The 14,107-nt window shown below is 43.5% G+C and overlaps 1 protein-coding gene across 3 annotated transcripts in view; it reads right to left on the reverse strand.

Moving 5' to 3' along the window:
• pah (phenylalanine hydroxylase) overlaps positions 1-14,107 on the reverse strand; it is a 53,886-nt gene that overhangs the window by 11,858 nt on the left and 27,921 nt on the right. For 2 of the 3 annotated variants that reach the window (XR_004414853.1, XR_004414852.1), the window contains exons 10-13: positions 13,276-13,371; positions 13,056-13,189; positions 10,901-11,016; positions 7,366-8,021 (exon numbers count right to left, since the gene is read on the reverse strand). Coding sequence is in view for 1 of the 3 variants with exons in the window: in XM_033037939.1 (XP_032893830.1) it covers positions 7,978-8,021; positions 10,901-11,016; positions 13,056-13,189; positions 13,276-13,371 (390 nt within the window). In the remaining 2 variants the exon portion in view is untranslated. Of the gene's footprint in view, positions 1-6,453; positions 8,022-10,900; positions 11,017-13,055; positions 13,190-13,275; positions 13,372-14,107 lie in introns of those variants that run through there. The other variant, XM_033037939.1, reaches the window with a different exon arrangement.

Raw genomic sequence — 14,107 nt, forward strand, 5'->3', positions numbered from 1 at the left:
TTCTTCTTCTTATTATTATATATTTTTAAATTGTATTATTATTATTGTTATTGTTATTATTATTATTATTGTTGTTGTTGTTGTTGTTGTTGTTGTTGTTGTTGTTGTTGTTGTTGTTGTTGTTGTTATTGTTGTTGTTGTTGTTGTTGGTTTTGTTGTTGTTCGCCTTCGAGGTTTGGTAAGCGAGAAGGGGGAGGGGGGAAATGAGCATTTAACTCACTCGAGTGACAAGATAATTATTTTCTTGTTTGGGGGGTTTTTGTACTGAGAGATTTTTCCGAAGTTCAAGCGATCGCAGGTGGAAAGGTGAAACAAGAAAAACACATTTCGTCTGAGCATATCCCATTCTACAAACAGTTTGAACAGTTGAATCTCTGTAAATCGGCGTGGGAGTGTCTTGTATTTGGGTCCTTGATCCCTCGTTATTCTGGTAAACTATTTCCAGCTGCGAAATCAAGCGGGTGTGGACACACGGGGAATGGGGAGTGAGCTGTTATTATTGTGACTTAAACAATAGCGACGAGTATTGTAGTTAGTGATGCTGCGCGCCTGCCTGCCTCTCTATCAAAATAAACTTTCGCACTCTGTTTAAATAAATAGCGTGTTAGGTCAGTGACAGCTCACAGCCCAGCGGTGTGGATATTGATTTCTCCAACTTCAAGTAACCCCGGCATCCCCTCTCTCTCTCCATCCCTCCCCCACCCAAGTCGCACCATCTTTCCGCTTTCACCCAACATACAGCTAAGAACGTATAGGAAGGAACTGCAAATGCTGGTTTAAACCGAAGACAGACAGAAAAGCTGGAGTAATCCAGCGGGACAGGCAGCATCTCTGGAGAGAAGGAATGGGTGACGTTTCGGGTCCAGACCCTTCTTCAGTCAATGCCTGTTTCCCTTATCACCGCGTAAGAAGGAAATGCAGATGCTGGTTTAAACCGAAGATATCATCGTTACTTGTTTGCATATCTTTCATTCATTGTTCTTTATCTCACTACATCATCGTCTATATCTCTCGTTTTCCGTTCCCCTAGTCGGAAGAAGGGCCTCGATCCGAAACGTCACCCATTCCTTCTCTCCAGTGATGCTGCCTGCCCCGCTGAGTTACTCCAGCTTTTTGTATCTATCTTAATCAATGGCGTTAGTTCCGAGTGCAGCGGGTCATTGCAGTGCGCGGGTTATTCAGTAACTCACACAAGGAAAGCAGAGAACCTCACACCTAGGTGGATGGTCCATTTTTTAGAAAATTGGCATTGCATTGAATATTATGTACGGAGACAGTGAAAAACTTTATTTTGAGTCATACAGCGTGGAAACATGCCCTTCGACCCAATTTGCCCACGTTAACCAAGATGCCTCATCTACACAAGTTCCTCCTGCCCCGCGCTTGGCCCATATCCCTCTAAACCTGTCATATCCACGTGCCTGTCCAAATGTCTCCTAAATGTTACGATAGTACCCGTCTCAACTACCACGTCCGGCAGCTCGTTCCATACACCCACCTACCCAACTTTGTGTAAAAAAAGTTACCCCCAGGTTCTTTCCTCCCTCACCTTAAACGTATATCCTCTGGTTCTCGAATCCAATGAAATCCGATCACACTGCACATGAATACAATCAAGCCATTCGCACGAACAACAACAACAACAAAAAGAGACAAAGTGCTGGAATAACTCAGCGGGTCGGGCAGCATCTCTGGAGAACATGTTATATATGGTGGTGGGAGATTGCAACCTTCACGTGGTCCGCCCTGTTTCGACAAATGCAATGAACCCGGCGTGCAATCAAATAAGATCAAATAGAACAAGTTGTCCTACAACTTTAGGCTGTGCACGCCATACGCAAGAAGAAGATGTTACATATGGTGTGTATGTTTTTTCCCTATCCATGTTCTTTAGAGATGCTGCCTGATCCGCTGAGTTACCCCAGCACTGTGTCATTTTTTCTGTCATAGAAAGGATCTAAGTTCCATTTTCCTTTTCACGTATCCATTTCTGATTTCATAAGGTTCATTTATTTCGTTCGGTTTTGACGCGTTCTCGGGTTCATTAGGACTGATCATTATCGCCAGGGATCAGCTTTCAACGAAGTTTGGTCTTAGATTGAAATGAAAACTTCCCCATAAACGGCGAACGAGTTCAGTCAAACGATTGCCCGTTGTGGGATTACTGCGCCGGGATAATTTACTGTGCAGAAAAAACCTCTCAGAATCAATGTCAGTAAAATATGTCATACCTTCGGTCTGAGTGGATATCTGGGTTAAATGGCAAATTAAATGGCAAATTAAAAAGCAAAACGCAACAGTCGCTAAATCTAAAATACAACGGCAAAGATAGATAGACACGGGCCCCGACACGAAAAGTCATCCATCCATTTTTCTCCAGAGATGCTGCCTGATCCGCTGTTACTTCAGCACTTTGTGACTATCTTTAGTGTGAACCAGCGTCTGCAGTTCTTGGTTTCTACTCTTTATACGAATCGAACCTGTGTCTCTGGGCTGCAAGGCGACCACAAGGTACAAGGTACACGGTATTCTCAACATAATTTCTCTACTCTGAAGAGGAGATGGTCACACAGACATTGTGGGCTGAAGGGCCCGTTCTTGCGATATGTTATTCTGTGTTCTATGATAGAAACATTTTCTTGTTGTGTTTGACTGCTTTCATGAAAGGTACCCTTGACTTTCCTTGTTTCAATCTCAGAACCTGGTGTGAATGTTTCCCGACAATCCATTTGTGCAATGATCTGGTTTTGTATGGTGACGTTAGGATTAGGCTTAAATTAATTATTGTCATGTGTACCAAGGTACATTGAAAAGCATTGTTTTGAAAGCCATCCAATCTGATCAGACCATAATCATAATCTTATTAATCATAATAATACTTTATTAGCCAAGTGTGTTTTGCAACATACGAGGAATGTGATTTGCCATACAGTCATACCAATAAAAAGCAACAAAACACACAAAATACATTTTAACATAAAAATCCACCACAGTGACTCCTCCACATTCCTCACTGTGATGGAGGCAAAAAAGTTCAATCTCATCCCTTCTTTGTCCTCCTGCGGTCGGGGACTTCTAGCGGGACGATCTTGGTTCCCGAAGCCGACGGTCGGGCCCTTCGCGTTGGGGTGATCAAGATCCCGCATTGGGGGGAACTCAGCTCCCTGCGCCGGGCAATCACTGCCTTACAAAAACCCAAGTTTGAGCCTGACTATGGGTCTGGCTATGGGTCAGACTATGTCTGTATGGAGTTTGTACATTCCCCCTGTGACTGCTTGAGTTTTCACTGGGTACTTGATTTCCTCCCACATTACAAAGACATATAGGTTTGTAGGTTTGTAGGTTAATTGGCTTCTGTAAATTGTCCCTAGTGTGTAGGATGATTGGTTAATAAAATTGTAAATCGTCCCCAGTGTGAACGATAGTGCTGGTGTATGCGATGATCGCCAGTTGGCGTGGCCTCGGTGGGCCGAAGGGCCTGTTTCCATGCTGTATTTGTGTTTTCCTAATCTCATTCAAAAATATTTGTAGATAAACAATGAGCATTTGTAATCTAACCACAGAAACGTTCCAAGAATAACTCTACATAAACATCCTAAATATACTTTAGATTATCTGTTATACACATTATATTAAAAGCTTAAAACTATCAAGAAATTAACTACAATTATTTCAAAATCCAGTAACTCACATGACAAGATTTGTCCAGTGCTGTTTTCTGTCGACATAAAAGTGTCAGTACGTACCTCAATTAAATATTGAGCTACATTTATCAACAATTTTTCTCCGTTAATTTACCCACCCCCCCTTTCTGTTTTGATGTTGTGACCAATCAACTTTTAATTGAATAGACATATAACTAAAAAAGTATAAAATCAACATGTTAAAAATTAAATAAATTATTAAAATAATCTATACTAATAAAATTTATCAAATTGAGTTTCTATGATAGAAGATTCCAAATGTTGTCCAAGTTATTGTCAAAAGCATTTAATACAATCATCCCCTCCAAGCTGTTTACCTAGCTCTCAGATCTGGGTCTCTGCGCATCCCTCTGCAATTGGATCCTCGACTTCCACAGACTACAGTCTGTCCGTATTGGTGGAAATGTGTCATCCTCGATAACAATCAGCACGGGAGCACCTCAAGGCTGCATGCTCAGTCCTCTGCTTTACTCACTCTGTACTCATGACTGCGTAGCCGGACATAGTGCGAACTCCATCATCAAGTTCGCCGATGACACCAGTGTTGTGGGACAAATCACTGATGGGGACGAGTCAGAGTATAGAAGTGAGATCGACTGATTGACCAAATGGTGCCAACACAATAAACTGGCTCTCAACACCAGCAAAACCAAGGAACTGATTGTGGACTTTGGAAGGGGTAGGATAGGGACCCACAATCCCGTTTAAGAACTTCAAATTCCTGGGTGTGCACATTTCCAAAGATCTTTCCTGGTCCCAGTACACTGATGCAATCATAAAGAAAGCACATCAGCGCCTCTACTTCCTGAGAAGACTACGGAGAGTCGGTATGTCAAAGAGGACTCTCTCGAACTTCTACAGGTGCACAGTAGAGAGCATGCTGACTGGTTGCATCGTGGCCTGGTACGGCAACTTGAGGGTCCAGGAGCGGAAAAGGATGCAGAAAGTTGTAACCACTGCCCAGTCCATCATCGTCTCTGACCTCCCCTCCATCGAAGGGATCTATCGCAGTCGCTGCCTCAAAAAGTCATCTCTCCGCTACCATCGAGCAGAAGGTACAGGAGCCTGAAATCTGTTACATCCAGGTTCAGGAACAGCTACTTCCCCACATCCATCAGACTATTAAACTCGCCAACAAACAGACTCTGAACTATAACAGCCTATTGCACTTTATCTGCTTATTTATATGTATATTGAACTCAACTGTTCTGTATTTTTGTTTACAATGCTCTGTTGTGCTGCAGCAAGCAAGAGTTTCATTGTCCTATCTGGGACACATGACAATAAACTCTCTTGACTTGACTTTCTTGACGATCTCCTGACCTTATTCCTTGTTGTTGTCTCAGGCAGATCATCATCCTATAAGCTGATTACATTTTTTAAGCACCTGACCACCTAGTTTGATTAATGCTATGTTTTTAAACTTGAGGAGCCTTTGGTAATGAAACTGATCATTTAAAATTGAAAAACAAAAATTTAAAAATCTAATATTATGAAAACCTATTTTATAGCTTTGTGGAGGTGCAACTGTCACAATAAATGTGTTGGATTTATTTATTGAACTGGTAAGGTGGCATCTAGTTTTCAGCACAAGATCTAAATATTACATTGCCTTGGTTAACTTTTCATTTTATCTCTAGCTGACAAAATGAACCCCAAAATACCTGTTAGTATTTAGCATATCTGAGAGCATCCATGAAAAGAAGAAATATTTTTGATTGGGGACAAAAGACACAAAGTGCATGAGTAACAGCGGGTCAGGCAGCATCTCTGGAGAACATGGATAGGTGATGTTTCAAGTCGGGACCCTTCTTCAGACTGACCAACTCTGCTTTCATCAGAACTGCAAGCAACCAAAGCTATTAAATCACAAACGTGGAATGTGGCTGACTGACATATTTGTGCCTCTCTTCACGGGTGCTGCCTGACTTGGTGAGCATTTCTTGTTACTTGCATGGTTTGTCACAGTATCTGCAACAGTTTGTTCTTATTGTTAGATTTCCATTCCATCATATTTCTTCAAGATATTGAGCTCTTCAGAGTTCACCATTACATAATGCCAAGACCATCACTTATGTAACTGCACATGTACCCTCCATTCCCTGCACATCCATATGCCAATCCCCCAAAAAATTATATGCCACTATCATATCTGCCTCCTCCACCACCCCTGGCAGTGCATTCCAGGCATTCACTACCTCCACAGTAAAACACTTGCCCTGCACATTTATTTGATGCTTTTCCCCTCTCACCGCTTAAAGCTACGCCCTCTCGTATTTGAATTTTCCAACCTGGGAAAAAATATTCTGACTGGTTACCAGATCTATGCGTCTCATAATTTTATATACTTCTATCAGATCATTTCGGCGTAAACTCAAATTGCAGCAAGCATGGACCTTTTTATTCAAAAAGCTTGATCAGAGATATGCAAGTGGTGGGGGATGGAAAAACAAGTTCAAAGGATTAAAATGGAGCCACTTGACATAAATATGCCTTTGCTCAATAGGATGCTCAGGTGTTGTTGGGTTCAGATGAGGGACATTACTCTCTTGTGTTGGTGTAGCAGCTGAGACGAGCTGCTTCAATGGACGGACAGTCTAAAGGACTATTGAGTCTCACGCTCGTAGTTGGCTTAACATGAAAAACAAATTACCCTGCAAAACCCAAATATTCAACTCACATTCCCAAACCATCTCCTGTTATAGAATGAATTTGGAACAAGTATAAAAAACAGAGGGAAAAGATGCAGTGACTAATAGATTCAATTATATATTTCCGTCAGTATGGTATTTGCATAATCATTTCTCTTTCACAAGGTATCTGGTATAATCGTAGAATGACAAACACAATTTTACAGATTTTTCTTTACTATGTTACAATTTTTTAGATATTAATCAGTCAATTGCATCTCCGTTTTCAAGGTTTATTGATGCTGAAAAAAACATTCTTTCTTATATGGAAATAACATAGAATATATAGTGATGGAGGAACTCAGCGAGTCGGGCAGCATTCGTGGAGGGAATGAACAAAAATCTTTCAGGTCGGATGCTTCTTCAGACTGGTGGAGTAGGGAGAAGGCAGTTGGAAAAGAGAGGTGGGGGTGGGCTAAAGCCTGGCAAGTGATAGGTGAAAACAAAGAACTGCAAATGCTGACCTACAAAAGATAGACACAAAGTGGTGGAGTAGCTCAGTGGTTCAGGCAGCATCTCCAGAGAAACTGCATAGTTGACCTTTTTAGGTCTTTCAGTCTGAAGAAGGGTTCCAACCTGAAATAGCACCCATGCATTACTTATGGAGATGCTGCCTGACCCGCTGAGTTACTCCAGTATTTTGTCTTGGGGTTGGGGTTAAGGGGTTGGACAGGCTAGATGTTGGGGAGGTCCAGAACAAGGGCTCACAGTTTAAGGATAAGGGGAAGTCTTTTAGGACCGAGATGAGAAAATCATTTTTTACACAGAGAGTGGTGAATCTGTGGAATTCTCTGCCACAGAAGGTAGTTGAGGCCAGTTCATTGGCTATATTTAAGAGGGAGTTAGATGTGGCCCTTGTGGCTAATGGGATCAGGGGGTATGGAGAGAAGGCAGGTACAGGATACTGAGTTGGATGATCAGCCATTATCATATTGAATGGCGGTGCAAGCTCGAAGGGACGAATGGCCTACTCCTGTTTCTATGTTTCTATGTCTGTAAGTGATGGGTTGTAGGGAGGGGGATTTGATCGGGGATGGAGAAATTAAAAGAGGCCAGAGAGGTGAAAAGGAGACAAAGGGAGGTTAGATAAGGGAAGGGAGGACCTGACCCCTACCTCTCTTTTCCAGATTTTTCTACCCCTACTCCAGCAGTCTGAAGAAGAGTCTCAACTTGAAATGTCATCTGCCCATTTCCCTCCACACTAGTTCCACCTGAACCGCGCTTGGCCCATATCCCTGCCTGACCTGCTGAGTTCCTCCAGCACTTTGTGTTTTCAATTGGGATTGGTCAGATAGGTCTTTGAAAGGGCTTGACATCGGAAGCATGGAGATAGATCAGTCCAACAGCTTCTGCTGAACATACAACATTTCAATAAACATCAGCTTTTGGTTTTTATCCTCCTCCACCTCCCCCAACAAGTTGACAGGGCTGAGGAGGACAAATTGTACAATGGGGAGGGGGAAGGAGAGTGGGTGGCTTAGATCAGGATGGGCTGAATGAGCCTATCTCCGTCCATACAATGTAGAATATCCCTGGACCGTTAGATCTTGCCTTTCACTGGATGCCTTTGGTTATGGTGAACTTTATTTAAGCTTCTTCAGAGCATGGGTGAGAATTCCCATTTCACCTGGAAATTTTAAATAACAATGGTTAGGCTTGCATTTGAAGTTTATGTTCATAAGACATCGGAATAGAATTAGGCCATTCACCCCATCAAGTCTACTCCTCCATCCAATCATGGCTGATCTATCTTTCCCTCTCAACCCCATTCTCCTATCTTCTCCCCTTAGCCTTTGACACCCTGACCAATTAAGAGCCTGTTCATCACCGCTTTAAAAATACCCATTGGCCTCCACAGCCATCTGTGGCAATGAATTCCATAGATTCACCATGCTCTGCCTAAAGAAATTGCTCCTCATCTCCTTTTTAAAGGTACGTCCTTTTATTCTGAGGCTGTTGACTCTCCCAATAGTGGAAACAATCTCACCGCATCCACTTTATTCGGCCTTTCACTATTCGGTAAGTTCCTATGAGGCACCACCCCTTCATCCTTCCAAATCATGAGGTTCACAACACAGTACATCATATTGTAAACCAACCTGGTTGAGATCATGCACAATATCTATCCTTTTCTATTACGTAATTAAAATTCCATTTGACTATTTGTTTAACTCATTATTTCCTCGTGCTGTCTTTTGTGAATGGTATCCATTATAGAAACATAGAAACATAGAAACATAGAAATTAGGTGCAGGAGTAGGCCATTCGGCCCTTCGAGCCTGCACCGCCATTCAATATGATCATGGCTGATCATCCAACTCAGTATCCCGTACCTGCCTTCTCTCCATACCCTCTGATCCCCTTAGCCACAAGGGCCACATCTAACTCCCTCTTAAATATAGCCAATGAACTGGCCTCGACTACCCTCTGTGGCAGAGAGTTCCAGAGATTCACCACTCTCTGTGTGAAAAAAGTTCTTCTCATCTCGGTTTTAAAGGATTTCCCCCTTATCCTTAAGCTGTGACCCCTTGTCCTGGACTTCCCCAACATCGGGAGCAATCTTCCTGCATCTAGCCTGTCCAACCCCTTAAGAATTTTGTAAGTTTCTATAAGATCCCCTCTCAATCTCCTAAATTCTAGAGAGTATAAACCAAGTCTATCCAGTCTTTCTTCATAAGACAGTCCTGACATCCCAGGAATCAGTCTGGTGAACCTTCTCTGCACTCCCTCTATGGCAATAATGTCCTTCCTCAGATTTGGAGACCAAAACTGTACGCAATACTCCACGTGTGGTCTCACCAAGACCCTGTACAACTGCAGTAGAACCTCCCTGCTCCTATACTCAAATCCTTTTGCTATGAAAGCTAACATACCATTCGCTTTCTTCACTGCCTGCTGCACCTGCATGCCCACTTTCAATGACTGGTGTACCATGACACCCAGGTCTCGCTGCATCTCCCCTTTTCCTAGTCGGCCACCATTTAGATAATAGTCTGCTTTCCTGTTTTTGCCACCAAAATGGATAACCTCACATTTATCCACATTATACTGCATCTGCCAAACATTTGCCCTCTCACCCAGCCTATCCAAGTCACCTTGCAGTCTCCTAGCATCCTCCTCACAGCTAACACTGCCCCCCAGCTTAGTGTCATCCGCAAACTTGGAGATATTGCCTTCAATTCCCTCATCCAGATCATTAATATATATTGTAAATAGCTGGGGTCCCAGCACTGAGCCTTGCGGTACCCCACTAGTCACTGCCTGCCATTGTGAAAAGGACCCGTTTACTCCTACTCTTTGCTTCCTGTTTGCCAGCCAGTTCTCTATCCACATCAATACTGAACCCCCAATGCCGTGTGCTTTAAGTTTGTATACTAATCTCTTATGTGGGACCTTGTCGAAAGCCTTCTGGAAGTCCAGATACACCACATCCACTGGTTCTCCCCTATCCACGCTACTAGTTACATCCTCGAAGAATTCTATAAGATTCGTCAGACATGATTTACCTTTTGTAAATCCATGCTGACTTTGTCCAATGATTTCACCACTTTCCAAATGTGCTGCTATCCCATCTTTAATAACTGACTCTAGCAGTTTCCCCACTACCGATGTTAGACTAACTGGTCTGTAATTCCCCGTTTTCTCTCTCCCTCCCTTCTTAAAAAGTGGGGTTACGTTTGCTACCCGCCAATCCTCAGGAACTACTCCAGAATCTAAAGAGTTTTGAAAGATTATTACTAATGCATCCACTATTTCTGGAGCTACTTCCTTAAGTACTCTGGGATGCAGCCTATCTGGCCCTGGGGATTTATCGGCCTTTAATCCATTCAATTTACCCAACACCACTTCCCGGCTAACCTGGATTTCACTCAATTCCTCCAACTCCTTTGACCCGCGGTCCCCTGCTATTTCCGGCAGATTATTTATGTCTTCCTTAGTGAAGACGGAACCAAAGTAGTTATTCAATTGGTCCACCATATCCTTGTTCCCCATGATCAACTCACCTGTTTCTGACCATATTCCATGTTAGTTTTCCTTTTGTAGGTTTTCTCTCTTCTCCAATTTCCAGAATTTATTATTTCAGTTTTTTTCTACATCGGACTGCACCTGCCACTTCTCTGCCCACCCTAGTTGCCATATTACACCTCCTGTTAATAACATCACAGAATAATTCTCTTGGTCGTATTGCCATCATGCTTCTCATAAAAATGTTCCACAAGTACTCAGCATTGATGCTGAAAAAACTTTCTTTCTAGTTGTCTTCTACACCACTTCCTCCAATTTGATCTGACCATATTTACCCATCATCACTGGTCTTTCACAGGTACTGACCTCTCCACCATCGAAGGGATCGACAGGAGGCGCTGCCTCAAAAAGGCAGCTGGCATCACCAAAGTCCCATACTACCCTGGCCACGCTCTCATCTCACTAGCACCATCAGGAAGAAGGTACAGGAGCCTGAGAACCATGACCTCCAGGGTCAAGAACAGCTTCTTCCCAACTTACCGCTGATGTTGTCAACTAGATCCTGTAACTGCTTGATGCTGTCCAGAACCTCAATGCTTTGTGTGTAAGAGTTGTAACGGAGAGAGAAGGGGCGAGGAATACTCGCTGCGTATTTCCTGTGTTGGAAAATAAGGCAAATGTTAGCTGGATTCACCGTGTTCCCACATAAAGTAATGAGGCAGAACTTGTTGCTGGGATTCTGACAGGGAGTAGTTCTCAGGGAATATTTTATGCTGGGGTTTAGTTTAGTGAAACAGGCCCTTCGGTCCACTGTCCACGCCGACCAGCACCGCACATTAACACTATCCTATGGACAGTTGGAACAATTTACAATTTTACCAAAGCTAATTAACCTACAAACCTGCACGTCTTTGGAATGTGGGAGGAAACCGGAGTACTTGGAGAAAACCCAGGCAGGTCATGGGGAGAACGTACAAACTCCATACAAGCACCCGTAGTCAGGATCAAACTCGGGTCTCTGGCGCTGTAAGGCAGCAACTCTACCAATGTGCCACCATGAGGTCCAGCCGGGAAGGCTATCTAATGGACTTGGACAATGAAAGCTATTTGGTATTCCAATTCTTAATGATAGACTGTTGAATGGTCTGCATTTGTGTTTGCTGTGGAAGGATTCAAGACAAAGTTCCTTATCATTTTGACGGTAACTCTTGAGACACTTCCATTGACTGCCCCAATTTCCTCAGTCCTACTGTCTTTCTCCTCGGTAAATACAGAGGAGAAATACTCATTGAGGACCTTGCCCATCTCCTATGGCTCCACACAGAGGTGACCGTTTTGATTCCTGAGAGGTCCGACTCTCTCTCTTGTTACCCTTTTACCCCTTAAGTATTTATAAAATCTTTTGGGGTTGTCCTTAATACCACCCGCCAGAGCTATCGCCTGTCCCTTTTTGACCTTCTGATCTCCTTTTGCAGTTTACTCCTTAGCTCCCGAAACTCCTCCAGGGATGCACTTGATCCCAGTTGCCTATAGCTGTTCCATGCATCCTTTTTTGCAACACCTCAATTTCCCTCATAAGCCAAACTTCATTGCGTTTGCCTGCTTTTCCCTTCACTCTAACGGGGACGTTCACATCCTGAGCTTTCGTCAGTACACTTTTAAAAACATCCCACGTGGCCGATGTTCCTTTCTCCTCAAATAACCTGCGACAGTCAACTTGAGCGAGACCTTCTCTCATACCCTCAAAGTTGCCCTTCCCCCAGTTGAGCATTTTAACGTGTGGACCCTCTCCGTCCCCATCCATAACTATCTTAATCCTTATCGAACTGTGGTCACTGGTTCCAAAAGGCTCCTCCACACACACTTCATTAACTTGCCCTTCACAATTTCCCAATACTAGATCCTGCGTTGCCCTCTCATGTGTGGGGGCCTCTACATGGTGCTTAAGAAAACTCTCCTGGACACTTTTGAGGAATTGCACCCCATTTAAACCCTTCACACTATGACTTTCCCAGTATATATTGGGAAAGTTAAAATCCCCATATGCAACAACGTTATTTGACCGGCAGCTGTCTGCAATCTCCTGGCACATTTGTTCTTCTAATTCCCATTGAATATTCGGGGATCTGCAGTACACTCAAGCTGTCCGCAGGATAAAGGGAATAATGCTTAGTGACATGATTATATTTACGTATAATATACCTGATCCGTTTGGATAGCATGCAAAACAATGCTTTCCACTATACTTCAGTAGTGCTTGATGGTCAGCATGAAGTCAGTGGGCCGAAAGGCCTGTTTCAATGATAGATAATGTTGTGAAGTTTGGCTGCGAGTCCATCAATTAGAATCAGCCAACATAGCCATGGCTTTCACCAGGTACACTTTAGACTTTAGAGATACAGCGTGGAAACAGGCCCTTCAGCCCACTGAGTCTAGGCCAGCCATCAATCACCCATACACTAACACTATAGGGACAATTTACAAATTACAGAAGCCAATTAACCTACAAACCTGCACGTCTTTGGAGTGTGGGAGGAAACCGGAGCACCCAGAGAGAAACCATTTGGTCACAGGAAGAATGTGAAAACTCCACACAGCAGCACCCGAGGTCAGGATCAAAGTCGTGTCTCTGGCACGGTCAGGCAGCAGCTCTACCTCCGTGCTGCCTCAGTTGCTGACATTTCATGCAGGTTACCTGACTTTATCCTTTGCATCTTCGAATGACTCGGCAACAAAGTAGACCGGTTGGAAGCTGGTGATGGGGTACTTCTGATTCGCTGTCGTTTCAGGATCGAACGGTCGTAGGTCTGGTTTCTCCGTCAAGCAGTACTGCAAAGTAAAAGACAATTTGTTACTGTGGACGTGAGTTTAGAACGGTAAATGTCAAGATGTGCAACGAGCAGAAGCGGGCAGACCTGTAGCTCGCCGAAGGAGGAGAGGAGCCCGGCACCAAAGGCCCGTATGTCGTTGTTTTGCTTACAGAGTCCGAACTCCACTGTGAACCAATAGACCTGGGAACAAGAGCAGGACAAGGAGTTAGGCAGCACAAGCTACTCTGGCAACTCTACACATAGTCCACTCAAAGCTTATCGCTGTACCTCGGTACACGTAACAATAACTAAATTAAATTATTGTTCTGAAGACTGGTCTCCACTACCCCCTCTATGGGCGCATTGAAAAACAGAGAATAACCATAATGTTACACGCACGTATCATCAAACACACATACTAATATCACATCCGCATATCATAATGTTATAAACATATATGTAATGTCATCGACACATATACATAATGTCATCCACACATATACATGTCATACACACACACAAAATGTCACACGCATACATAATGTCACACACACATACATGTCACACACACATACATGTCACACATACATACGTCACACACACACACATACATGTCATACACACACACAAAATGTCACACGCATACATAATGTCACACACACACATACATGTCACACACACACACATGCATGTCACACATACATACATGTCACACATACATACATGTCACACACACATACATGTCTCAATAGATGAGGTTCATCTATTGCATCCGTTGCTCTAGATGTCAGCTGATCTACATCGGTGAGACCAAAGCGTAGGCTTGGCGATCGTTTCGCCGAACACCTCCGCTCGGTCCGCATTAACCAACCTGACCTCCCGGTGGCTCATCACTTCAACTCCCCCTCCCATTCCGAATCCGACCTCTCTGTCCTGG

This window comes from Amblyraja radiata, chromosome 19, assembly GCF_010909765.2.
Source record: "Amblyraja radiata isolate CabotCenter1 chromosome 19, sAmbRad1.1.pri, whole genome shotgun sequence".
Taxonomy (NCBI): domain Eukaryota; kingdom Metazoa; phylum Chordata; class Chondrichthyes; order Rajiformes; family Rajidae; genus Amblyraja; species Amblyraja radiata.